This window comes from Sus scrofa, chromosome 8, assembly GCF_054392235.1.
Source record: "Sus scrofa isolate SSC_HxYL_T2T_F1_AM1 chromosome 8, Sscrofa_HxYL_maternal_Yorkshire_Landrace_v2.0, whole genome shotgun sequence".
NCBI lineage: Eukaryota > Metazoa > Chordata > Mammalia > Artiodactyla > Suidae > Sus > Sus scrofa.
The window spans coordinates 15,815,856-15,841,498 of record NC_139390.1 but is presented as its reverse complement, the minus strand read 5'-3'; the positions used below and the strand labels follow the sequence as shown (position 1 = coordinate 15,841,498).

General features: G+C 38.2%; 1 protein-coding gene and 1 long non-coding RNA gene across 5 annotated transcripts in view; one reads left to right on the top strand and one right to left on the bottom strand.

Annotated features, from left to right (window-relative positions):
• KCNIP4 (potassium voltage-gated channel interacting protein 4) overlaps positions 1–25,643 on the top strand; it is a 1,125,192-nt gene that overhangs the window by 430,736 nt on the left and 668,813 nt on the right. Inside the window, exon 1 of one of the 4 annotated variants that reach the window (XM_084971645.1) lies at positions 13,767–14,205. The exons of the other annotated variants lie outside the window; for them this stretch is intronic. Coding sequence (XP_084827771.1) covers positions 14,022–14,205 — 184 coding nt within the window. The 5' untranslated portion in view covers positions 13,767–14,021. Of the gene's footprint in view, positions 1–13,766; positions 14,206–25,643 lie in introns of those variants that run through there. 4 annotated transcript variants of the gene reach the window in all.
• LOC110261970 (uncharacterized) overlaps positions 1–25,643 on the bottom strand; it is a 200,023-nt gene that overhangs the window by 19,852 nt on the left and 154,528 nt on the right. The gene's annotated exons all lie outside the window — the stretch shown is intronic.

Here is a 25,643-nt window from a genome sequence, read left to right as displayed (position 1 = left end):
CAGGTCACAGCAATGCTTTCTGAGACCTGGGCTCTCTGCTCCTCTGCTCAGTTTTCATCCCCATGGTTGTGGCCTCATAGCAGAAGATGGCTGCACCAATTCCATATTCAAGGGAAGAAGGAAGGGAAAAGAATGGCACCAGCTTTATGTGTCCCTTATGAAGAGAGAAGAAACTTTCTGGAATCTCCTGGCAAACTTTCCTTTGTATGTCAAAGGCCAGAGCATATCAGATGGCTACTCTTTGCTTCAAACAACACTGGGAAAATGGTAATGAGGCATGTACTTACTCCCAGCAAAATCTGAGTTACATTAACAAGGCAAAGGGGTAAATATGGGTAGGCAGCTAGCAGTATGTGCCACAGTGTAATTCTCAGAGCTGGTAGAGAAGGGACTGTTCCTAATTAGAGGTATAGAAGCTCTATAGTATAGGAAGCATGCTAGCATTTCCAGCGAGCTTAGAAACATAAGTCACTTGTGCATCTAGTTTTGGGCTAAAAGACAAGGAAACTGCTGGGATAGCTGGAGACTGAGAGAGTTTTGAATAAGTTAAAGGGATGGAGTAAGAAATTTGCTTTAAGTAACAGCCTTGCAAACCATTTCTGTTGTAACTGTTGGACAAATAATACATGTGTTTTTTTTAAGTGCCAACATCCTAAAGTGAAAGTATCCCATTGTTCCTAATCCAAGTTGGCTTGAGTTTTTTTTTCCCCCCCACCAAAATAAATACCATCTATCTACTCTCCAGGACAAAGTTCATAGTGTTCAGCTACTATGTTAAATGCTGTTTAAGACTGTAACTGCAAAAGAAATTTGGTTAAAGAAAGTGCAGTACCAAACGAGTGATTTAAACACCCTAAGTGTATAGGAATAAAAAGAGATCCCATTAGATGTAATCTATCTGGTGAAATTAAATATATTACAGAAACTATTTCCTCAAAATTTTTTAAAATCTCATAAACTTTCACATTAAATGGGCCTGGCAAACGTCAGTAAAGGTTTGAAGAGAACTGGGATTTGCCTGATTTTTAGCACTGTTGATTTCTTACGAAAGGATGATGCTTGTTATCCCATTAGTTCATTATAGCTATCTTTGTCGAATCTGGAATCAGCATAACAATGAAATACTGTCCTGTAAGACTAAACACCCTTACTTTATTCAAAAACAGTATTTGGCTCCAGCACCACCCAGTGACAAATCTAGAAATTGCATGTTATTGAGTCAAATGGCATCTTAGACATTTTTGTAATATACAGACCCTGTGCTTGAAACGTGGCTAGTTCTAATTGAAATTCACTGTAAGTATAAATACCCATTGGATGCCACCAATAATTTTTATATAGATTGCATGTTAAAATAATAGATATATCTGGTAAAATATATAGCCCACTTGCATAATTTTTTATTTTTTAAGTTTTTTAAAGTTATAGTTGATTTACAAAGTTGTGATAATTTCTGCCATACAACAAAGTGATTCAGTTATTCATATTTTTTATGTGATTAGAAATTTAAAAATTATACTCATAGTTTGCATTATATTTCTGAGACAGTGCTTAGAGAATTGCGTAGTTTTGCCCAGATAGGTCATTTGGCAAAAGTATGGAGATAAACCAGCTGAATTTATTCGAATGAACATGTAGGATCATGAATAGAGGACATGGGAATAAATATAACCAGCTTTCCTTTGTATGTATAATTCTGATCACAGAGAATTAATCATGCTATTAGATTTAATTACTCTTAAAAGGCCTGAATTGAGAATTCACTGGGTAGGGGGCATTGTTTTAAAACACTGCATGTATTTACTCACTGAATCCCCATGGAAATTCTATGAGGCAGTTATCAATATTTTCTTAGACATTAGAATAAGGCCTGAGAGCTGAATGCCTTGGCCAAGTTACATGCCCTTGCAGTGGCAGAGTCAGGATTTGAGGACCGTCTGTCTGGCTTTGAAGTCAAATTTCTGACTGCTCTGCTGTCCTCCTGCTCAAGAAAAAAACGTGGATGAAAAATAAAAACCACACTTGGCCATAGGAAAACTGATTTTTTTTTTTTCCTTTGTCTTTTTACGGCTGTACCTGCAGCATATGGAAGTTCCCAGGCCAGGGGTTGAATTGGAGTTGTAGCTGCCTACACCACAGCCACAGCCACACCAGATCTGAGCTTTTGTCTGTGACCTACACCACAGCTCATGGTAACGCCAGATCCTTAACCCACTCAGAGAGGCCTGGGATCCAACCCGTGTCCTCATGGTTACTAATTGGGGTCATTACTGCTGAGCCACGATGGAAACTCCAGGCAACTGCTTTAAGCACACGTTTATCCCAAGGTTAGAAAGCGGTTACAGCTTGTTTGCAAATTTTAAGTTACTGGGTTCTTACTAATAAAATTAAATTAGGTTTAGTTAGGAATGTAGTAATTTTATTTTTTATGTATTTATTTATCTTTTTGCCTTCTCTAGGGCCGCTCCCAAGGCATATGGAGGTTCCCAGGCTAGGGGTCTAACCGGAGCTACAGCTCCAAGGCATATGGAGGTTCCCAGGCTAGGGGTCTAACCGGAGCTACAGCTGCCGGCCTATATCACAGCCACTGCAAAGCAGGATCTGATCCACATCTGCAACCTACACTACAGCTCACGGTAACACTGGATCCTTAACACACTGAGAGAGGCCAGGGATCGAACCGCAACCTCATGGTCCCTAGTCGGATACGTTAACCACTGAGCCATGACACGAACTCCAGGAATGTAGTAATTTTAAATACAACTGTTTCAAGCAATTTATGGATTATTTAGCATCCAGTGCATTTGGGAGACAGCATGAGGATCCTAAAATGAATAAGACCCATGATTTTCCTTCCAGGTGCTCCAACTTGGGAGCAATTGGATCCATGAACAATAGCACAGATGAGGTAGGCAGAAGGAAGTTCCCCAAGGGAGATGGCGTTTAAGCAGAATTTGGAAGAAAACCAGAAATTGTGTGGTCAAAAAGAAAGGGAAGCCAGAGGTCTCATGCAGAGGGGACAGTTTGGGCAAAATTACATAATCACAAAACAACATGCCATATGCAAAAACTAGAAACAGTTCAATATTGCTTGAGTTTACAGTTGTGGGAGAGGGAAGGATGTTCGTCTATTGCGCCAGTCACAAAGATATTTCCACCTCACCCGAGACTGAATTCACAAATGTGCCAGACTGCCCACCTGAGTAGGAGAAAATGACTTTGTAGGGGAGATGATAAGTTCTGAGTCTGGTTTGATCTAATTTTTTCCCCTTTAATATTGCAATTTTATGTGATGAGATGAATGCCCTGGAGCGGGAAAGTCTATGAAACTACAGTCACAGAAGTCATTCAAGAACATGTCTTTCTAAACTTTGAATATGCTCCAGACCTTGTGAAGATCAAGTGAACTCATGTATATGATGCTGCTTTGAAAAAAACCCAGGGTGGCCTTCGGTGTAGGTTTTGTGATTATTGTCACCGGGCAGTTGAATCAATCAGGCCATTTAAAGATCAAGGGTACCATTATTTTTAAAATAAAATTTTCAGATGCCTATTTTTTCTTTTTTAAATTTTATTTTTGTTATATGTAATTTACAGTGTTGTGTCAATTTCTGCTGTACAGCATGATGACCCAGTCAGACAGATATACATTCTTTTTCTCATACTACCTTCCATCATGTTCCATCCCAAGAGATTGGATATAGTTCCCTGTGCTGTATAGCAGTACCTCATTGCCCATCCATTCTAAATGTAATAGTTTGCATCTCATCTACCATCCCCAGACTCCTCATCCATCTCACTTCCTCCTCCCGCCCCCTTGGAACCACGTCTCTTCTCTATGTCTGTGAGTCTATTTGGTAGATAGGTTCATTGGTGCCATATTTTAGATTCCACATATAAGTGATATCATTGGATATGTCTTTTTTTTCTGACTTAGTTTGAGAAACTCTAGTTGCATCCATGTAGCTGCAAATAGCATTTTCTTTTTTATGACTGAGTAGTATTCCATTGTATATACATAACACACCTTCTTAATCCATTCATTTGTTGATGGACAATTAGGTTGTTTCCATGTCTTAGCTGTTGTGAACAGTGCTGCTATGAACATAGGGGTGCATGTATCTTGTTGAACTGTAGATTTGTTTGGATATATGCCAAGGAGTGGGATTGCTGGACCATATGGTAATTCTATAGTTTTATGAGGAATCTCCATACTGTTTTCCATAGTGGTTGTACCAATTTACACTCCCACCAACAGTGAAGAGGGTTCTCTTTTCTCCACACCTTCGCCAGCATTTTTTATTTGTGGTTATTAATGGTGGCCATTCTGATTGGAGTGAGGTGGTACCTCACTGTGGTTTTGATTTGCATTTCTCTAATAATTAGTGATTTTGAGCATTTTTTCCTGTGCCTACTGTCCCTCTGTATGGCTTCTTTGAAGAAGTGTCTGTTTAGGTCTTCTGTCCATTTTTTGATTGGGTTGTTTTGTTGTCATTGTTGAATTTGTATGAGTTATTTGTATATCTTGGAGATTAGGCCGTATATCTTGGAGATTAGGCCCTTGTCAGTTGCATTGTTTGCAAAGATTTTCTCCCATTCTATGGGTTGTGTTTTTGCTTTTTAATGGTGTGCAAAATCTTTTGAGTTTAATTAGGTCCCATTGGTTTGTGTTATTATTATTCTAGGAGGTGGATAAAACAAGATGTTGCTGTGATGATACCTTTTTTATGAGTTGTTACTCTAGTGGATAATTTTTAAAAGTTTTGTTGACTACATCGTGACAACAGTGATGGATTTTCTTTGAGGATTTTTGAGGTCACAACAAATGAGTATATTGATTTTGACTAAAATGCAAAGCAAATTTGGTAAAATGGTCAAAATGTGTATATGTGTATGCAGACAAATTAAAAAATAATCGGTTTAGTCTTTTTCATAACATTTTGAATTAAAATTAAATTTTCTTTGTGCCTGCAGCATTGTAGGAGATTTGGGCCAGGATTAAACCCATGCCACAGCAGCAACCCAAACTGCTGCAGTGACAGTGCCTTAAACCCCCTATGCCACTAGAGAACTTGTTTATGACATTTTTAAAAGGACCTTAATAAGTATTACTGATAATAGGCAATGTGGGCCTCAACTATCATTTTTATCTCAACTTGAGGAACTAGAGAGACTCAGCAAACTGAATGATATGTAAATTTGCTTCCCTAAAGAACGGCCCCTCCTGTAGACCAGCCTCAGAGACAGGTCTCCAATTCCGCATTCCCAGCAGCAGGTGTGATATATGATGATGGGTAGACTGACTCACCCCAGTGATGTTTAAAATGCAGATCTTTGAGCCCTATAGAACCAGATAATGAGAGTCTGTGGGGGTAGGGCATGGGAATTAGTATTTTTAACAAATGTCCTAGATAATTTTGATGCTAAGGTTTGAGACTCAGGATCAGATTGTGGTTTATAGATAGTCTGTGTAATTGAGTACAAGTCACCTGTTCCTTGGGGATCCTAACTACTTTTCCAGAAATTGAGAGCTGAAAGCTATTGCTAATAGAGCTTCTTCCTTAGCAAACACTGAGACACTGCTCTCATGAAGCCTAGCTTGGCCAATGCTGTTCATTCAGTCTTATTTTATCTCACCTCAGCATTCTAGGAAATTAAAACTAAACCATTTTTCTGCTGACTTGCTCCACTGCAATCCTGGAAAAATCTTTCTAGCAGTCATTTTCCTGCCGTAAAAGGAAAAAAATGGACTAAGAAAGTAGATCTTAAAAGTTTTCCTCTCAAGAAAAAAAATAACTGTGTGTAGTAACAGATATTAACTAGACATATTTGGGTGATTCATTTGTAATGTTAAGTATACAGAGTCATGCTGTGTACCTGAAACTACTATAAGGTTATATGCTAATTATGTATCAATAAAAAAGGAAAAATAAAATCTTTCCACTCTTTCATGGAGAAATTCCATAGTATATTTCTGAAAATAATATGTATGTATGTATGTATAGACATATATATGTGATTTCAATATATGATTTGAAATGAATAGTTCATCTAAGTTTCCAGTTTGACCAATAACTAGAAGGATCCGTTCTGTATTCCTGATACTTTTGGTGTAAAGTATAACAATGTTTCTTATAACAATGGTATGTAATTCATGATTTCTTAGAATGGGTAAAGTATGTGACTGCAGGTTTGTATTATCTACCTCAAGGAACTATAGGTCATAGCAGGTGTTGCTTTGCTTTGAATGCCTCCATCTGTCTTTGCTCTACCCTCCAAGACTGCAGTATACACAGAGAAACGAATATTTAGGAGAATGTGGTTAAAATACTATTAGAGGCAATAAAATATAGGACAAGACTACTTTTCAAAAAAATTTTTATTTTTTTATTTCCCCAGTACTTTTTCTACTGTATAGCATGGTGACCCAGTTACACATACATGTACACATTGTATTTTCTCACATTATCATGCTCCATCTTCAGTGATTAGACATAGTTCCCAGTGCCACACAGCAGGATCTCATTGCTAATCCATTCCAAAAGCAATAGTTTGCATCATCCCACTCCACCCCCATTCCCCTTGGCAACCACAAGTCTCTTCTCCAAGTCCATGATTTTCTTTTCTGTGGAAAGGTTCATTTGTGCCGTATATTAGATTCCAGATATAAGTGATATATGGTATTTATCTTTCTCTTTCTGACTGGCTTCACTCAGTATGAGAGTCTCTAGTTCCATCCATGCTACTGCAAATGTCATTATTTTGTTCTTTTTATGGCTGAGTAGTATTCCATTGTGTATATATATACCACATCTTCCTAATCCAATTATCTGTTGGTAGACATTTGGGTTACTTCCATGTCTTGGCTATTGAGAATAGTGCTGCAATGAACATGCAGGTGCATGTGTCTTTTTCAAGGAAAGTTTTGTCTGGATATATGCCTAAGAGTGGGCTTGCTGGGTCATATGGTAGTTCTATGTATAGATTTCTAAGGTACCTCCCTCCATACTGTTCTCCATAGTGGTTGTACCAGCTTACATTCCCACCAACAGTGCAGGAGGGTTCCCTTTTCTCTACACCCCCTCCAGCATTTGTTAATTTGTGGACTTGTTAATGATGGCCATTCTGACTGGTGTGAGGTGGTATCTCATGGTAGTTTTCATTTGCATTTTCTAATAATCAGAGATGTTGAGCATTTTTTCATGTGCTTGTTGGCCAAAAACTACTTCTTGAGTAAAATGTTGGATGAAACGTTACAGCTCAGTTTATATTTTGCCTTAGTTTTCATCCCCCTCAAATATTCTATGAAGAAATGAAATATAAAAGTAGCATAATTTTTAAGATGTTGTAATAAACCCAAGTTAAGGAAGTGGATTGGAATTTTATAACATTAATTCTCTGTTCTCCAGACCGCATTAATTTCACGCTTGCATAATGAGACAACTGGATATGTGATTATAAAACCACTTTCAATAATAAGGGAAGTGTATTTATCTAGAAGAACTGGTAAGTATAGATACTACAAACTATGGTTATGCATTTCTTATTAGAAAAATATAATGTATTAGCAACTATGTGATTTTACATGGAGACCTGAAGATCTGCTTAGGATAAGCTAAGGCCTACATTATGGTCAAAGTGTGATGGTATGTACATTTTAGTTCAAATTATGCCACCTTTCAAGGCTTTTTCAAAATAAGAAAATTTGGAGTTCCTGTCGTGGCTCAGTGGTTAATGAATCCGACTAGGAACCATGAGGTTGTGGGTTCAATCCCTGGCCTTGCTCAGTGGGTTAAGGATCCGGCATTGCCGTGAGCTGCAGTGTAGGTCAGACGTGGCTTGGATCCCAAGTTGCTGTGGCTGTGGTATAGGCTGGCAGCTGTAGCTCCGATTAGACCCCTAGCCTGGGAACCTCCATATGCCGCGGGAGCGGCTCTAGAAAAGGCAAAAAGACAAAATAATAATTCCCTCATTGAGGAAGAAACATTTCTGATTTCATAATTTATTCCTGAAGGAGACAGCATTGACCAAAGAAAGTAATGAAATTCCAGATAAAGAGAGAAACTTTAGGCAAAGTTTTAGAAGAAAGAAAGTGTATCATGGATTTAGGGAACACTGAAGAGACAAATGTGGATAAATCAGATCTATATAAAAAAAAAAAAAAGTAAAATTCTCTTCTCACTCAAAAACTGAGATTCTGGTGTTTATATGTTCTTGGGAAAAAGCTGATAATGACAAATAATTTCTCATTTTTGATAACTGTTCAGTTTCAATTCATTTAGGTAAGATCTAACCTATTTTAAGTCTGGTGATTAATCCTTTCATAAAAAGAGAAATCTCCCCTCACTCTAATTTTCTCATTCTATACCAGGCTGTTAATTAGGGAAAAATGCTAATTTCCACTTTCCGATTTCCAATTTGTACATGTATCAGACCTTGAAATAGAGATGAATGTGCCTGCCCTGTTTCTAGCTTCATTTTGATAATAAAGGGATTTGGGCTATGACAGTGTTATAATTTTCATCAAGAAAATGTCTCTTTTATACTGCCTTTGTAATTTTAAACCTTAGGTTGGGGACCCAGAGAGAATTGGGTAGATACTATACTTAGAGTTATAATCTTTAGCAAGTCATCTGCTTTAGGCTATAGTGTGTGTGTGTCTGTGTCATATAAAATGCTCTCATTTATTTATCTATCATGAGAGACAGAATGAGACAGTTATTTTAAAAATTTCAGCAAGAGAAAATCTGAACTCAATATAAAGAAAGGAAGTACACTGCAAATACTGGGGCAGCGCTAATAGCAATATTTAGGCTTATGTAATATAGATGTTCAGAGACAACAGGATGGAATGGTAGGGTATGTAGACTGCATCTTCCAGAAAAGCACATTTCTGCATTTCCAAAATGTGACTTTGAAGATCAGAGCACTTAAGTGCAGCAGAGTTGATGATCATTGCCATCCAGGACTAGGAGGATGGCTGAAGACCTCTCTGCTCATTTTGCCAGACTTTGTTTGTTTCCTTCCAAATGGGAAACTGGGGAATGTTTAACATATACAGCTTATAGGGAAAACTGAAACATGAATGAGAAGACTGTGGATGTGCTGGTGACTGTTTTCATTCAAATAAAACCAAGGTACGTGTATAGTATTCCTTTCCAACTGTGATTTCTGTGACTTATTTCTTACATGTGCAAAGTCATGAAAAGTTATATGTTTATAGATTCTTAAAACTGTGATTTACTCAAGTTAGGGCAAGGGGACTTTGAGGGAGTGTGCTAGAGTAAGACGGGTCTAGTCATAAATTCTATAGTCAGTGTTACATATGGATACTGATTTAAGGCAGCTGTCAAACTAAGTATTTTTTATACTAAAATATTGTCACTAACTCAGGCATAACTCCATGATTAACTATAGAATCCTAACATTAAGAGGGACCACGAGGTTGTGTGGTAAGAATATAAAGAATCCCAAAATACTCTGAATTATAAGAAAGTCAGAAGATTGAGATTAAGGGGTGTTGCCTAAATTTTATGCTGTTATTCTTGTGCTTGTGCTATAAAGACTTTTTGTGTAGTTCTCTTGTGGCATAGCAGGTTAAGGATTTGATGTTATCACTGCAGCAGCTCAAGCCACTGCTGTGGTGAAGGTTCAATCCCTGACCCAGGAACTACCACATGCTGCAGGCGCAGCCAAGGGAAAAAAAAAAGACTACTTGAATCTATACCGACAAAGCTGTGAAAACAGGCATTAAAAAGATGAAGCTAAGAAAAATGAGAATCACCGTGCGCATTGAAAATGGGGAAAAAGATGCAACTAGTGTCATCGTCACTTAGGAGTCATATAATTTTCACTTCTGCACAGTCAACAGTTTTAATCTGGTTCCATGAACTTAACGAGCTTTAATCCGACAAGGTCTCAAATGAAATTTAAGCCTGAGTAATGACCTCAGATGAAGACTTACATGGATTTTATATAGGATTCATAAATTTTATTGTGAGAATAAATATATATTTATTCATTTATTCAATGAACTCTATATATATTCATTTCCTAGATTTCTTTTCCATACATTAAAATGGGATTTAATACTGTGATAAATTCATAAATCTCTAATAAGTTCATATCCTTTTACGTGCATGCATTTTTAACCAAAAAGTAACTATTCAATTCTATATCCATTCAATATACTATATCTAATTTAATCCTTCTGGAGCAAAGATCATTGTTAATGTTTTTTGATTGTTTTGGCTTCTGTTGACTGTTGAACCATACTGCCTTTTATATTTTTTAAATTTTTTTTACAATTTTTTTTCTACTGTACAGCATGGTGACCCAGTTACACATAGATGTACACATTCTATTTTTTCACATTTTCATGAGCCGTAAGTGACTAGACATAGTTTTCCCAGTGCTACACAGCAGGACTGCCTTTTATATTTTTAAAGTGCACACTGATACAGAGGGGTTTCATAAAAGACAAATCACATGCCAGTTAACAGCCTCTTTGCCCACTGAGTCGATCTCCTGGCTTGTGGATTCTGGCTGCTGCTTGAAAAGATGCCAGAACTCAGCTCAGATCAGCAACAGGTGCATCTCTTGATGAACCTGGGAGGACAGGCTACTGAAGAACAAGACAGATTCCTTGTTCATTGGAATTGAACTGCTCTGCCTTTGAGCTAAGTCAAGGGTATTGACCTTCATGGCTCCTCTAGATGGGTGGTCCTTTTTGCAAGTAGGGTTGAATATCTTATTTAAGCCATTTAACTCTCAGCAGACTGAGGGCTGTGAGTCTGTGTCTAGACTGCACAGCAGAGGGAATTCCACAAAGGCACCCCTTCTCTGTCTAAGAGTGGCAAGGTATGTCTCTCTTTTTATTTTATTCTTTAATAAGCAAGTAAGGCTCCAGGAACTTCTTTACGTTAAAGTTACTAAACATTAAATAGCCAGTCAGAAAGTAACACCCCAGTTATTTGACTCCCCCACCAGTTCTATCACCTATGCACACCTCGAATTAAGGTGATAAAAAATTAAGTGAAATTTGTCAGGTTAGGTTCCATGATGGTATCAGAAGCTTGCATTTCCAAGAAGAACACAAAGACATGAAGCTCTTTAGACATTGAATCCTTAAATGCCTTTGGTTATTTTTATTTCCTGCATTGCATTGGTGGTGGCTCTTGTAGTTTGTTACCTACATGTTGGGATTTATAAAGGAATCCAGTAGCACTGATTTCGTATATGAAATTGAATTTCTGATTATATCAAATACATTTTACCAAGTTGTAAATTACTGTGTTCCTGGATACTTTATTTTCCAAAATTTTAAGGTTGAAAACTGCTTTGTGAATATTCATTTGTGTGTGTATGTATGTGTGTGTGAAAGAGAAAAGAGAGGAAGAGGGTGAAAGAGGGTGAGAGAAGATAGGGGAGCAAGAAAGAGAGAGGAAGTCAAGAAACAGCCTAACATATATTACTTGAAAATAAATCAGCTTTTTAAAGTAATGGCTATAGTCATCAACTCTGAAATCAAAGCATCTATGCATACATTAAATATTCTATTTCAAATTGACTGTATAATTGTCTGTTTTAATAAGCTGTCTAAAAATGTAAGTTCCATCCACTGTACATATACTAGTAGAATCCCTCTGTATCCCTAAAGATATGAGTTCTTATGCCATATACAAATTATTCCCTGCTTTATATAAACTTATGTATTTGTCAAATATATATATTCCTAAGAGATTTCTATGAAGAAAAAAAATATTAGTTTTCCCAATAATTTGCTTGGTTTTTATAGCATTTATGTTATCACAAGCTTCCATTAGTTTTGAATCATTATCAATGTTTATATAGTATTTTTAAAGATTTTTAAAATTCAAGTATAGTTGACTTAAAATATTATGTTAGTTTCAGGTGTACAACATAGTGATGCAACACTTTTATAGATCATACTTCAAAGTTATCATAAAATATCGACTGTATTCCATGTGCTGTAAAATTTATCCTTGACTTTTAAATGATATACATGGGAGATATTTTAATAAGAAAAATCATGTATTTATTGTGGAAAATTATATAGCCTTTTAAGTAAGCTAGTTCCCCATGGGAACAATAGTTCTATTGCTTAAATAGTGAAGAAAATCAATTGCTTTTTCCTGGCTGTGAGTTTGCCAGCTAGGTTTTGGTATCTCATTTCCTTGTGAATCACAGTCACAGTTTATTCTTTTGTAATTGAATGCATGGTTGTGCTTCATTGTGAGACAGTGGTATGTGATCCATTTTGCTAGCACACCCACTACCCATCTCGAGCACCTCTCATGTGCATAGCTGTCTTTTCTTGATTGGTGTCAATAGTCTGTGCTATCAATTTGTTGTAAGAAATCTGGAAAAAAAATTGTCCATGTGGGGGCTTTTTAATTTATACCTTGCCTCACTGCCTATCTCTTTACTAATTTTCCCCCAGAAGAAGAGGTTCAATATATCAGCATATCTCGCTACTGATCATGACCTTGCTTAGTTAGCCAGCAATCTATTTATCTGTTTATTTGGTTATTTAATTAATGTAATTATTTATCTGGTTCAGTAGAAATATAAAATAATTTAAAAAACCCAAAGTTAAAATAATAAAACAAAACCTAAAAAAGGACGAGAGAGGAGTTCCTGTTGTGGCTCAGTGGTAAACCCCCACAAGTATCCATGAGGATTGCAGGTTTGATCCCTGGCCTTGATCAGTGGGTTACAGATCTGGCGTTGCCATGAGCTGTGGGATCTGGTGTATTGCTATGGCTGTGGCGTAGGCTGGTGGCTACAACTTTGATCCAACCCCTAGCCTGGGAACTTCCATATGCCTTGGGTGCAACCCTAAAAAGACAAAAGAGAGAAAATTCACAAGTGAAATAACACTAACAGAAAAAGAATGTCCAAGTAGCACAGCATATAGCCTTGAGCTGTTCTTAGGGCTGATGCACATATCCGTCTCATATATCTTTAGGCTAAAGACAATTTCATAGTTGTCAATATCCCAAAGGAAAAAAATACTAGCTCATTGGCGCTAACCAAAATTTCTCATATTAGTTAATTCAAGGAATTTTTTTCATATTACCTACATATAGAAAGCCTATACCCCTTCAACTGCAGATTTGAAAATTCTGATTCCATCAACAAATGATAGGTGAAATTGTTCCTGCAAAAATCTCACTCTGACAGTAAACTTTTAAATTTATAACAATCTAGTTTCCATCCCTCTTTTTTATTACCAAGAGAGCTTTGAAGCCAAGGCTTCCTAAAAGATTGTGGCAATTCAAGAATCATTTGGGTAGACGCTATTTGCCCAACATTATAAGAGATGCTCAGAGTATAAAGATAGAGCTTGCCACACCCAGAGAGTTTTTACCTATTAGAAAAGAATTTCCCACCAGAGTGCTCAGATCATATGGATTAGCTGGTAGATGTGTTACCCAGATTTTGAGTCAGCCCCAACAAGGGTCCTCCTGCTGGGTGTCCCTTGCTCCCATAAAAGAAGACTGAGTTCAGTTCGGAAGCGAAGGAAAGCTTTAGTGTTTGATCAGAGAATGGAGAGCCTTGATCCAGAGCACCAGAGTACACGCTCACCCAGACAGGCTGTGGGCAGGGCTGCTTTATGGGGCTCTGGGTTGGGGAGGAGGGAGGGGCGGGGTTCATCCCCAGGCAGGCGCCCCTGCTGCTCACAGCTCAGAGCGCAGCGCCCCGCGCAGCCTCTGCACACGGCCCGCCGCCAGCGCCATCTTGAATTGAGGTGCGGGCGCAGCGCTTCTGCCCTCGGCGCAGCCCTCCTCTGTGCCCACTGAGGTGACTGCGGCTGCAGACGGTACCAGTTCGCGGACCCCTGGAGGTGGCCGGCCACACCTACATCTGGAGTCAGAGATAACTGCAGTGGTTTGCCCTGGCCACCTGTAGACCATGTAAGAAGCCCCCCATCCCGCTTAGCCCACACAGGAGGTGCTGCCAGGCTGCTCCTAGTCGCAGGGTCCTGAGAAGTGACAATGATCAAGTGTGTGGGCGCTGCCTGGAGCCTCTGGCAGTGGCAGCAGCGGGGCGCAGCCGTTTGGCACTGGGAACTCTGCTCAGGTGTGAAGCCTCTTCCCACGGCACCCTATGAACCAGTGACAGTGGACTCCGGAAAAGCAAAGAAAGGAAGGAAAAGAAGAAAGGAAAAGAAAAAAAAAGGTTAGACTCTATTTTTACTTCTTGGAAATTGTTAATGGTTGCTTTGCTAGCAACGGGTGGACAAAGGTTTTTGTTGTTACTGTTATTTGAGAATACCTTGTGTACTGGCTTACTAATTTGATAGTCATATAACGATCCTTTGAAAGAAATGTATGTTAAGTGAAATTGTGAGTTGATTTTGAGAAAGGTATTCAATTATAGTGAAAGTTTAGGAGGGCGTGGCATCAGTTGTGAAGGTGATGGAACTCATGGCAGCGTTTGGGGCATAATCTTTCACGGAGAAGATGATAAGTGTGCAGGGCTTGTGACAGTAGAAGGGATTCACTGTAACAAGGGAGGTGTGGACTTGGTATAGCTGGAATGAAAAGGTGAGAGTGAAAGCTGGGTGGAGTCAGGGAATTTCACAGAAAGGATACATCGAAGCCAGGACTTGATAGATGTGTTGGAGTTCATCATTTGGGCAAAGCGATACATTTGGGCTGAAAGGTAATGGTGCTAAACCATGAGGTATGCAGCTGCATCAATGAAAAAACTGTAACTAACTTGATAAGGACAGAAAACAAGAGTTAAATGGAGAAATGACAGAGGGGTAATAACAGAGACCATTTTGAGTGGTGGCTGAGTGTGTGCCAAGCACGATTCTCGATGCTTTCTGTGTGCTAAATCATTTCATCTTTCTGACAGTTATGTGAGGTATGCATTTAGAGTCTGCTTCATTGTCTTGCTCCAGTGGGTGATTTTTCCATCAAAGTTCATTCGAATGATGCCCCCATATAATGTAATATTTCTGTTTTATAGATGAGAAAACTTACGTACAAGTTAAACATTTTTTCCCAATATCACATGGTTGTGAGTATGAAGCCTAGATTTGAACTCAACTAGTCTACTTTAGGGAAAGGAGAGATGGTCCCTGCCTCATGGCCATTAGGGGGAGACCAGACATCATCCTCTGGGTAATGGGAACTGAAATGTTACGATAGGGACCACAGTGATTAGGCTTGTACTTAGAAAGTCGGTTCTGGCTTAAGGTATTGAGAAGATCACTTTGATTGAGTCGTGTTGGATCAATGAAGAGCCGCTGAAGGTCAAACCACGACCAAGATGCTAGCACTGGTTTAGGGTGTGTTGGGTGTCTGTTCCATTGCCAGAATTGTGTAAGGCCCCTTTTTGTCCCCCTTCAGGATTTAACACACACTCGAAATCTGTTATCTCCAGGCTGAGCTGTCCCACCAGACCCTATCACAAGGAAATGAAGTGATTGATTTACTCTTATCACAAGTCCCGGCCTCAGTCCCATGAACTTTCTCTGTTGATTCTCAGTAACATAGGGATGCCTTATCCTGCACCCAGATCTCCCTTTCCTGCTTCTCTGATTAGCTGTAGTGTCTCTCCCCATCTCTCGAACTCCTTCTACAAGGGTAAACTCCCATTTGAAGTGGACTCCAAAGGTATTGGATGATAGGATAACATTAACAAAAATCTGTTCTTGTTCATTTTTATTTTACTTTGTAACATCTTTGGGGTTTAGCTTGTAACATATGGAAACATTAATTTATCCTAGAAATATCTCTCAAAGAGTAGCCCTTGGACAACCCACCTCAAAGTTAGCTGAGCCTCATCCACAGACTTCAGGAGCAAGAATCTGAGGATATGAACTAGAAGCTGTTATTTTATTGGCTCCCCCTGTTATTTCTGATATTAACAGTCAACAGACTCTACTTTGAAAAGACTAATCTAGGACCTGGTAGTATTGAAACAGTATTTTGACTGAAATGTTAACTCCCTTTCTTTTAATTCTGCCAACTCTATAGAGCTTACACTTTCTCTTGTGGAAGAAAGAGGGAATAAATTAGGTCTATTTGTTTAAGCATCTTCTAGTAGTAATCTTATCATAGAACTGGTAGAAAATGAGGTTTCTGTACAGGGGAAAATGCAAAGGGTACATTGAGTTCTGGACTGTGGAAGGGTCCAGGCTGTACTGCTGCCCAACTAAAAGACATCAGTATTTAACAATGTTGCCACTCAATACTAATTCTGAAATCCTAAACCTCCCCATTATCATGGAAGTCTTAACTTTGTATTCTGGGGTTGTTTCCATATTCTGATTTGATCAGATCCCCTGCCCTTCTCCAACTTTGCAGTGTCTTCCACAGCATCCACTGGATTGCAGAGTCTGCCCTTGGCAAAACCACTGAAGTTCATGCTTCTTAAATGTTCCTTTCAGCTTCTCCTCCAGTCTTGCCAGTTGGTATTTTTCTATACCCCTCTCCACCAACACCGTAGAACCAGTAGGTGGAGTAACCTTGACTGACTTCCAAATGTTCTCTCTCTTTCCAAAAAAATCCCAGCTGCTCTGAGGCCATTATTGAGTTCCCCTTCCCAAGTATTAGATCCTGAATCATTACAGGGATTCTAGGGAAAGCAGTTCTTGAGGCAGCGTCTTACCAGTGGCCCTCTATGCTAAAAATGCTAAGGGAAGTGCTGGACAGAGCTGCTATGCCCGAAAGTGATTGTTCTGGAGACGTCATCAAGTAAACACTATAGAACTGGGAGGAGTGAGCCCTTCCTCCTGTAATGCCTACTCACTGCCTCACTGCCCTCTATTAATAACATCCCAGCCAGCTTGCAAAGGAATACTGTTTAAAGAGATAAGATTTATTTTCAAATATCACTCATGAAGGCTACAGATAGGGTTGAGAATCAATAAATCAATAACCAGCAGGCTTGTGCACTTGCATACACTCTCACTGTATTTTAAAAAACATATTGAAGATTTATAGGGTGCTTTATTATCTTTTGCTACGGTCTCTCTCTGGTGGTGGTTTTTGTTTTTGTTTTTGTTTTTTTGTCTTAGCCTTTTCTTCCAGAATACATTATTGTGGCAGGCTCAAAATTATATTTCCCAGGATACTTTAATGTTGAATGGTGTTAAGGCTACACATTAATTTGGAAAAATGGGTTAACTTTGCCATGTTCAGATTTTCCAGATAAATATATAACATGCTTCTCTTTAAAATTTTTCCTTTTAAAATTTTTCTATGTCTTACTAAACTTTTTTGGGATTTACTTTTATAGAAGACTTTCAGATTTCTATTTAGGCATATTCCTAAGTACCTTAAGTTTTATTATTAAATATTGGTGGTAGTACAATTTTGCATTAGATAGTTCCTCCCATTTTATTTTCTTCTTGTCATTGGTATTTAGAAGATTGTTAATTTTTAAAGTCAATCCTTTGTGACTTCTAATAGATTTGTAGTTAATTCTCCTAGATTTTTTAAGGCCAACATATTAATTAAAAATAATTGCATATCCTATTTGGTTTCTCATGAATCTTTTAACATTGAGGCAGTTAAAATGGCATCACCCAGCTGTGGGACACAGTCCCAGCTTGGTCACTTACAAGGTGTTTGATGATGTGGACCAATTTACTAAGTTGCTATTTCATCATCTCTGACATGGGGGAGTAATTCTCTCTACCTCATGAAATCATTATAAGGATTAAAGGAGATAGTAATTGTAAAACCCTTCATATAGAGCATATAATAAATGTTCTCTTTAAATATTTAATAGGAAGTAGAATGAACCTTTTTTCTGGTATCTTTATAACTCAGCTTTAGCTGTAGCTGCCAGATGACCCCTCCAGGAGGTTGCTAAGAGGTTGCCTAAGTAATCATTTGAACTCCCATCCACACTATTAAAAAGAAGCTATAAGCCTTTGGGAGGTAGAATTTCTTCTTATGGTCATGTGTCTTAGATCTACTGAGGCAGGTCCTTAGCTTTTCTCCTACCCCTCTGCAAGTGGGAAGGATGTGCTCCATTCAAATGAAAGGAGGGGTTTTCAAAATATAATCTCAAAGATACCATGTTGTGTGCTGGACAGGCAAATGGGACTCTTATTGCCCTTTCAGAAACTTGCTGAGTAGCAGAAATTTAAGGGCCAATCTAGTAAACTAGAATGGGGTACAAGGATACAGTTGGAGACCTTAGAATTTTCCTCAGGAGTTAGTGGGTGTGCCTGCACTGAAGCAAAGGTCCTGCTTTCTCCCTGGAGAATTCTGGGGGTGAATGCTTCTTTAGAGCTCATTGTGATGGGAGAACAAGAGAGATAGGGAAGGTAGGAACTGAAGCTACTGCAGGGATGTATGAATTCCCACTGGTGTGGTGGATGCCTTAGGGAATAATCATAATTCATCTAATGAGTTCCCAGTGTTGGAGGTGTTGGGCAGATGTGAATGAACAGGAGGTGCAGGGGCTGTGACTAGAGGTCAGCCACTGAGTGTTACCACCAGTGTGGAGAAGCATGCACGACAAGTTTCCCAGTGGGGACTCTGTTTTTGTCCTAGTAGAGCACCAGAATGTGGCATCCTCACCCAAAAGTAATACCAAAAGCCAAAGGAGAACTCCAAGCACTACCCTGTCATTAAAACACCTGTTACCTGTTCATTATTTTCTATATTCCTTCCTCTCTCAGACTTTAGAGGACTCTGGAGCAGCACAGTAAGTGGGATGAAGAAAAATAAAAGGAAAAGTGAAGAAAGTAGTTTGTCTTACTCCACTGTAGTTCCTCGAGGCTGGAATGCAGTCTGAGTGGGGACTGCAGGGGAAAGGTATGCACCTTAGAGGAAGCTGTGTTTTTAATATTTCAAAATGGGATTCTTGCTTAAAACATAAGTTACTCTAGAGCTTGCAATGATTCTTGGATATTATCCAGAGATGAGGAAGAGATATCCTATAGAATATCTTAAAAGCAGGGGTTGAAAAGAAGTCAGTGTATTTCCTGTTATATCTCTCATGAAGTTAAGACCATTCAATTAACCAATCCCACATGTATCTGCTCAAAGCTGTGAACTCATAAAATGGAATCTTGACAGAAGAACCATGGCACATCATCAACAATGATATTTTTAATATCTGCTCAAGGAAATTCTTAAAGAATGAATAAAATGATGTATTAATGGATATATTATATATACAGATCTTCCTTGACTCAGTTAACATTTCTGATAAACCATTGTAAGCTGAAAAATCTTCTAAGTTGAAAATGCATTTAATATACCTAAACTACTGAACATCATAACTTAACCTAGCTTACCTGCAATTTACTCAATACTGATAATAGACTACAGTTGGGCAAAATCACGAAGCCTATTTTCTAATAAAGTGTTGAATATCTCAGGTCATTTACTGAATATTGCACTGAAAATGGAAAAACAGAGTGGTTGTCTGGGTCTAAGATGGTGCTTAAGTCTGTCAGTTGTTCACCCTTGTGATTGTGGGGCTGACAAGGAGCTCTGGCTCACTGCCATTGCCCAGCATCATGAGAGAATGTTCCTAGCCCCCATAAAGATCAGAATTCAAAATCCAAAGTACAGTTTCTACTGAATACTTATCACTTTTGCACCATCATAAAGGAAAAAAATTCTAAGTATAACCTATTTGCATTTCAATCTTTTTTTTTTTTTAATGGCCAGCCACTTAAGTTGGAAATTAAAGAAATCAGATTTCAACTCTAAAGCAAACTTTCTATCAAATTCTTGTTCAATTAGTTATCCACTGTAGGTAATCTATTCTTGGAGGTATAATGACCATTTCTCACATGGTGTGCCAGCGGGTTAAAATTAACTTATATCCAGTGAGTCTATGATTCTCCCAAGTTATGTGATCTTTAGTTTTTTTTTCTTTTTTTTTTTTTTCATTTAATCAGTTATCACTCTGCACCTAGTGTTTCTCCCTGAGTTTTTAATTTTTGAGTTGCTGTGAGTTTAACTCTGAATATGTTACTTGAAGTAGCACCTAAACTTATAGCAAAGGCATCTTAGTATATTAATTAAGGTAACACTTAGCACATCAGTTGAGGTGACATTGTTATAACAAGCAAATCCCCAAACATAGGTGGTTTATCAGAACAAAAGCTTATTTCTAGCTCTTTATAAAGTCCCAGTTGGTGTTTCTGGTAAGCCTAGAACTTTATTTTGAATGCCACTTCAGGGATCCACTATTCTTTCATCTTGTGGCTCTGCAGTCTTTAATATATAGCTTCCAAAATTGTTGCCAGGGGAGGAAAGACATGGAGGATCATGCTGGGAATTGTTTTGTTTTTGTTTTTTATGGCCACACCTGCAGCACATGGAAGTTCCCAGGCTCTAATCAGAGCTGCAGCAACACTAGATCCTTAACCTACTGAGTGACGCCAGGGATCAAACCCACATCCTCACTGAGACAACATTAGGTCCTTAACCCACTAAGCCACAATGGGAACTCCCATGCTGGGAAGACTTCCACTGGAGTCCACTGGCCAAACCTGACCACAAGGGTACCTGGGATCTATTGGGTCTTGACATGTGCAAGGAGGAAGAACAGAAGAGCTTGGCCAATAACTAGCTAGTCTCTGCCACACTTGGTTATGTTCTATCTCCATTCAAATCATCCTTCCTATAATTATGCATTTTTAATAAGCCTCACTTTAAATTGGGGAGTAATGGAGAGGGTTTTTTTGTTTGTTTGTTTGTTTAGCTTTGAATAATCTTTCTATGGAACCTTTGGTCTCAGTTCAATTGTTACCATTTCAGAGAGGCCTTAAAATTCTAAGTTGAGAAAACTTCCCATCCACTCAGACACACTAATACACACCCCTTTCCCTCATATATATATATATATATATATATATATAACCAGGGAGGGCCTGAGAAGCCCATGATAAATGCAAGTTTCTTCTTTTTGCCTCAGCCTGTTAACTGGCATTTATTCTGGCTAAAGCTAAGAACTGTATGTTTTTGGTTAAGTAAAAAACATTTTCCAACAAAGAACTTTTCAGACAATAAATGTGTAATATGCATGTTATTGGCTTCCATGGTTTTTCTAAATGACTCTACAAATGAGTTTGTATTTGTTACAAACTGCTTCCTAAATGAGATACATAAGTATCGGCTAGTTCATGTTTCTGATATTTCCAGCTACATCCATAGTTTGGTTTGGTTTTGTGTTTCTTTGTTCCTTCAGCTTTATTGCCTTGGAGTATTTTTAAGTCTCTTAAGATAGAAAAGTCTTTATGAGTTTTGGGGGTGGTGATGAGGTGAGGTTGGGAGACTGTAAGCAATGATATTTTTGCTCCAGGAAAGTAAATAAATGTGTTGCATTAGTTGATTTCTCTTCTGTCAAATCCAAGTGGTCAAATAGATTTCAGCTGCTATTCAGACCTTTCTTTCTTCACATAAGGGATATAGTCAAGTTAATACTATTCAGTTTTCACAGTTGAGCTGGCAAAAGCACAGTGAGCTAAATGCCCCCTCCCCAGTGTTACAAACTGAAACCTGTAACTTCCTAAGAATGGGCATACTTTAAAAGTTCTCTCTTAAATACATTGCCTACCTGCACAAAATTAAAAATCTCGTAAAACAGAAAAAAAAACCCCACTATTTCCCATATATTCTACACCCTCAAATACTTCATATAAGACTATGCGAGTTAAATGAACTGTTCAAAAAATAAACTGTCGTCAGCCAAGAAATTGCAAGTCTCACTAAACTTATCAAAGTTCACTTTTTCTCCCAGTCAAAGACCTTTGGGATGTCATATTTTCCTTTATCCTACCTGGAAGGATGTGTCAAAATCTCAGTGTTTGTACAGTTCAGCTCATTCTATGAACTGGTTGGGAATAAATGCTCCCAGTGATAAAAATTGTCTATGTTCCGAGAGTACAGAAACTGGTGACATCTTTTAATCAGAGGACAAACTCAGAATAGCTATCCTGAGATCCTTTGCATCACCAAAGCAATTTCCAAAGATGGAATTATCTGCAGAAAAGGATAATGCAATTAAATGGGTTCTCAGTGCATCAAGCAGAAATTAGAGTACAGATGAAATGTTTAATAGTGTAATTCCTAAGCTTCCCTTAGGATACAAATAAAAGATGTAGGAAAAATAAAGAGGTAAGACTTTAGTAAGCTACCCATTAAAGGGGCTGCAGAAGAGTAGGATTAATGGAATATGCTCACATAATTTATTTTCATCATAGATTTTAGTCATTTCAGAAAGATCACTGAATTACCTATCAGTGTAGTAATAAAGGTTTAAAAATAAGTCATTGAAAAAAAATCAACATGCCAAGGGCTCATCTTCTTAATCAGCTGGAAGTGGCACTGATATAATGCTGGAGGGAGTTTTCTTGAACTCTTGTTCATAAACCCTCAGTGTCTGGGATTCTCAGTTTCTCTTTGTTCTGTTTATTCAACATGTGCTGAATTACTGCTTGTTGCCAAGCTCAGTGCCAAGTGCTGCTGATCAAAGGTAACTAAGGCATTGCCCTTGTCCTCACAGGCTTCATTCTCTAGCTCACAAACCTATAAGCAAGCAATTATAATATGTGATGAGAACTCAGAGTATGAACATTCTCTTGTGAGATATAAATGAGGAACCCTTACCCATGAGCCTCAGAATGCTTCTTGGGGAGACAACTTCATGTTGGGTCCTGAAGGACATTATTCAATGCTTAAGTTTAGCCAAATGCTCTCCATTTCTTTTAAGCTTTAATTAATCCATACATAGACTTTTCCTCATAGGACTCATGTAAAATCCTTGAAATAAAGTAATGATGAGATCCTGTGCCCAGATATCATAATTTCTCTTGCTATTGATATCTGGATTCTGAGATCCCAGCCCTTTAGACCTGCTTCTTTACATTCAGTACATCTCCTAACCTCTGACTAACTGATCCTTAGGGTTTTACTTTTACTTTTCTCTGCTCTCCGGAATCTGTATTCTTCTGGTATGGGTTTATTTTCTCCCTGCCAACACTCATGCTCTTTTTGTATATTTTAATTCCTACTTTCTATATGACTGTGATTTATCGCTTTTATTTTGCTATTAAAATTTACCTTATTTACCTAGTGAACATAACAGTGATTCAGATACTTCTTCCAGATCTTTTGAGTCAGGTTTCCTATATCTACAGCTGCCTCTAGGACTTCTTTACTATATGCAAATCCTTTGGTTTTGCCTCATTTAGCTTATCTTGACACTATCTTTTTTTTAAAACACAATTTCTTTAAAATTCAGAAAAGTCCAAAATTGGAAAAATAAGCCTTACAAATGCTACCTCGGCCAGGTGATCAGGGTTAAAATTGACAGGAATAAGTCATGTTGACAGTAGGCACCCTTGATAAGATGAAAATACCAAACCCTAGCCTAATCATGACAAAAATATATGACAGACCTTAATTGAAAGATATTGTATAAAATACCTGACCAGTACTTCCTAAAACAAAGTATCCAAAACAAGGAAAGTGTGAGAACATGTCATAGCCAAGAGGAGCCTCAATAAGCATGACAAGTAAATGTGATTTGGTATCTTGGTTGGGATGCCGAAACAGAAAAAGACTTTAGAGAAGTAAAAAAAAAATTGAAGTAAGTGTGGACTTTAATTAATACATATAAATATTGTAACAAATGTGCCAAAGTAATATAAGGTGTTAATAATAGGGTCAATTGACTTAGTGTCTGTGGGAAAACTCTGTACTATATTGCAATTTTTATAAAAATATAAAACTGTTCTAAAATTTAAAAGAATCTTTATTTAAAAATTGTGCAGTGCTGCAGTTGATAGGAAATGACATAATGGGAGGAAAGGGAAGTTTGGGGAGAATATTTAGAATGAGAGTTTGACTGACACAATTGAGAAGTATTGTCCTGAGTAAGTAGAGTTTTTCGAAAGGAAAAAAAAATAGGCCTGTACTGTTTTCTCTTAATTTTTCAGTCAATAAATTAAGCAGAGCTAGAATTACACAAATACAAATATGAACCAAACTCACAGTACCACTGATGGTTCTGGAGATGAATCCTTCCATTTCCTTTGATCTTGGGGGACAGAGAGATAAAACACTAAAACCACCTAAAATACATTACTTATTTCTTATCTCCTATGTTCAGAGCATCTCTCAATTTATAAATTCAGCTTTTATCTTAGAGGTTGCTTTTGAGTTGTGGAATTATTCAGTCTGTGTCCTAATCCAAGCCCAAAGCATACTTCTAAGTTTTTGCCTACAGCTCCCGTCCACAGTGCTGAGAAAGGAACCAAATAATTCACTGTAAAAAAAGAGTAGGAGACATACAGATGGTCATTCCAGTGGTGTACTGTCCAGAAGATTTTTTGTAATGATCAAAAAGCATCAGAGCTCCTATTAAAAAAAAATAAATGCAGCTCATTTCTGCTGCATGTTTCCAGGAAGCTGCTCTGAGGCGGCCAGTCGTGTGAGGCACAGTATAGGAAGAAGTTGATTTTCCTGGAATTCTTTTTGTGAGTTTCCTTCCTATGCCACAGGTAAAAAAAAAAAAAAAAAATAAGGTAAAAATCAAATCCTAAGCATGGCCCAGCTGTGGAAGGAGGCAGTGAGCTTTTTCCAAGGGAAACTTTTCATAAAACTAGTAAATGGGAACAGACCTTACTTAGACTCTCCTGTTTGCTCCTTCACCACTCATTTGGTTAAGCAGCTGTTATGTGACTACCATCACTGTTTATCCTGTTTACTGAGAAGTCACAAATAAGATTCAATCAATTCTTGCTTTCAACAAGGTGAAAGATGTATGAGAAATGTGATAGATAAACATTACAAATAGTGTGATAAATACTATGGAGTTTTATATCCAGGATCAGAAAAGTTGTAGGCAAGGAACTCATGATTCTTCTGGGGTTGGGGATGATAGTTTCACAGAGGATGTAATGTGGCTTTTTAAGCAATAACTAAATTATGAGTCACAGCCTGAAGTCCCACAAGAGTAGGAAGGATATTCTTGGCTGAGGGGACAGAATATGCCAGCATATGAAGCTGAGAGATGATTTAACAATTGAGATTGGATCAGGGCAATTTCACGTTGCAAAGTGTCTGAACATGTGGTACATGTGAGGTGTGGCACACATGAGAGTGAGGAGTGGGAGGGGCTAGAAGGAGAGAAACAAAGATAAACAAGGCCTAGAATATAAATAAATAGCCTTCCAGGCCATGTTAAGAATTTTTTTTTTTTTTTGTCTTTTGTCTTTTTTTTGTTGTTGTTGTTGTTGCTATTTCTTGGGCCGCTCCCGCGGCATATGGAGGTTCCCAGGCTAGGGGTCGAATCAGAGCTGTAGCCACTGGGCTACGCCAGAGCCACAGCAACGCGGGATCCGAGCCGCGTCTGCGACCTACACCACAGCTCACGGCAACGCCAGATCGTTAACCCACTGAGCAAGGGCAGGGACCGAACCCTCGACCTCATGGTTCCTAGTTGGATTCGTTAACCACTGCGCCACAACGGGAACTCCCAAGAATTTTGAATATTAGGCAGGGAGGAGTATTTGAATAGTTTAAATGGACTGTTAGTATTTAATACTTTTTTAAAAAGCAGTGATTATGTCAGTTGCTAACACTTTTATTTGCACTGACACAGATCTCAGTGTTGCAGTATTT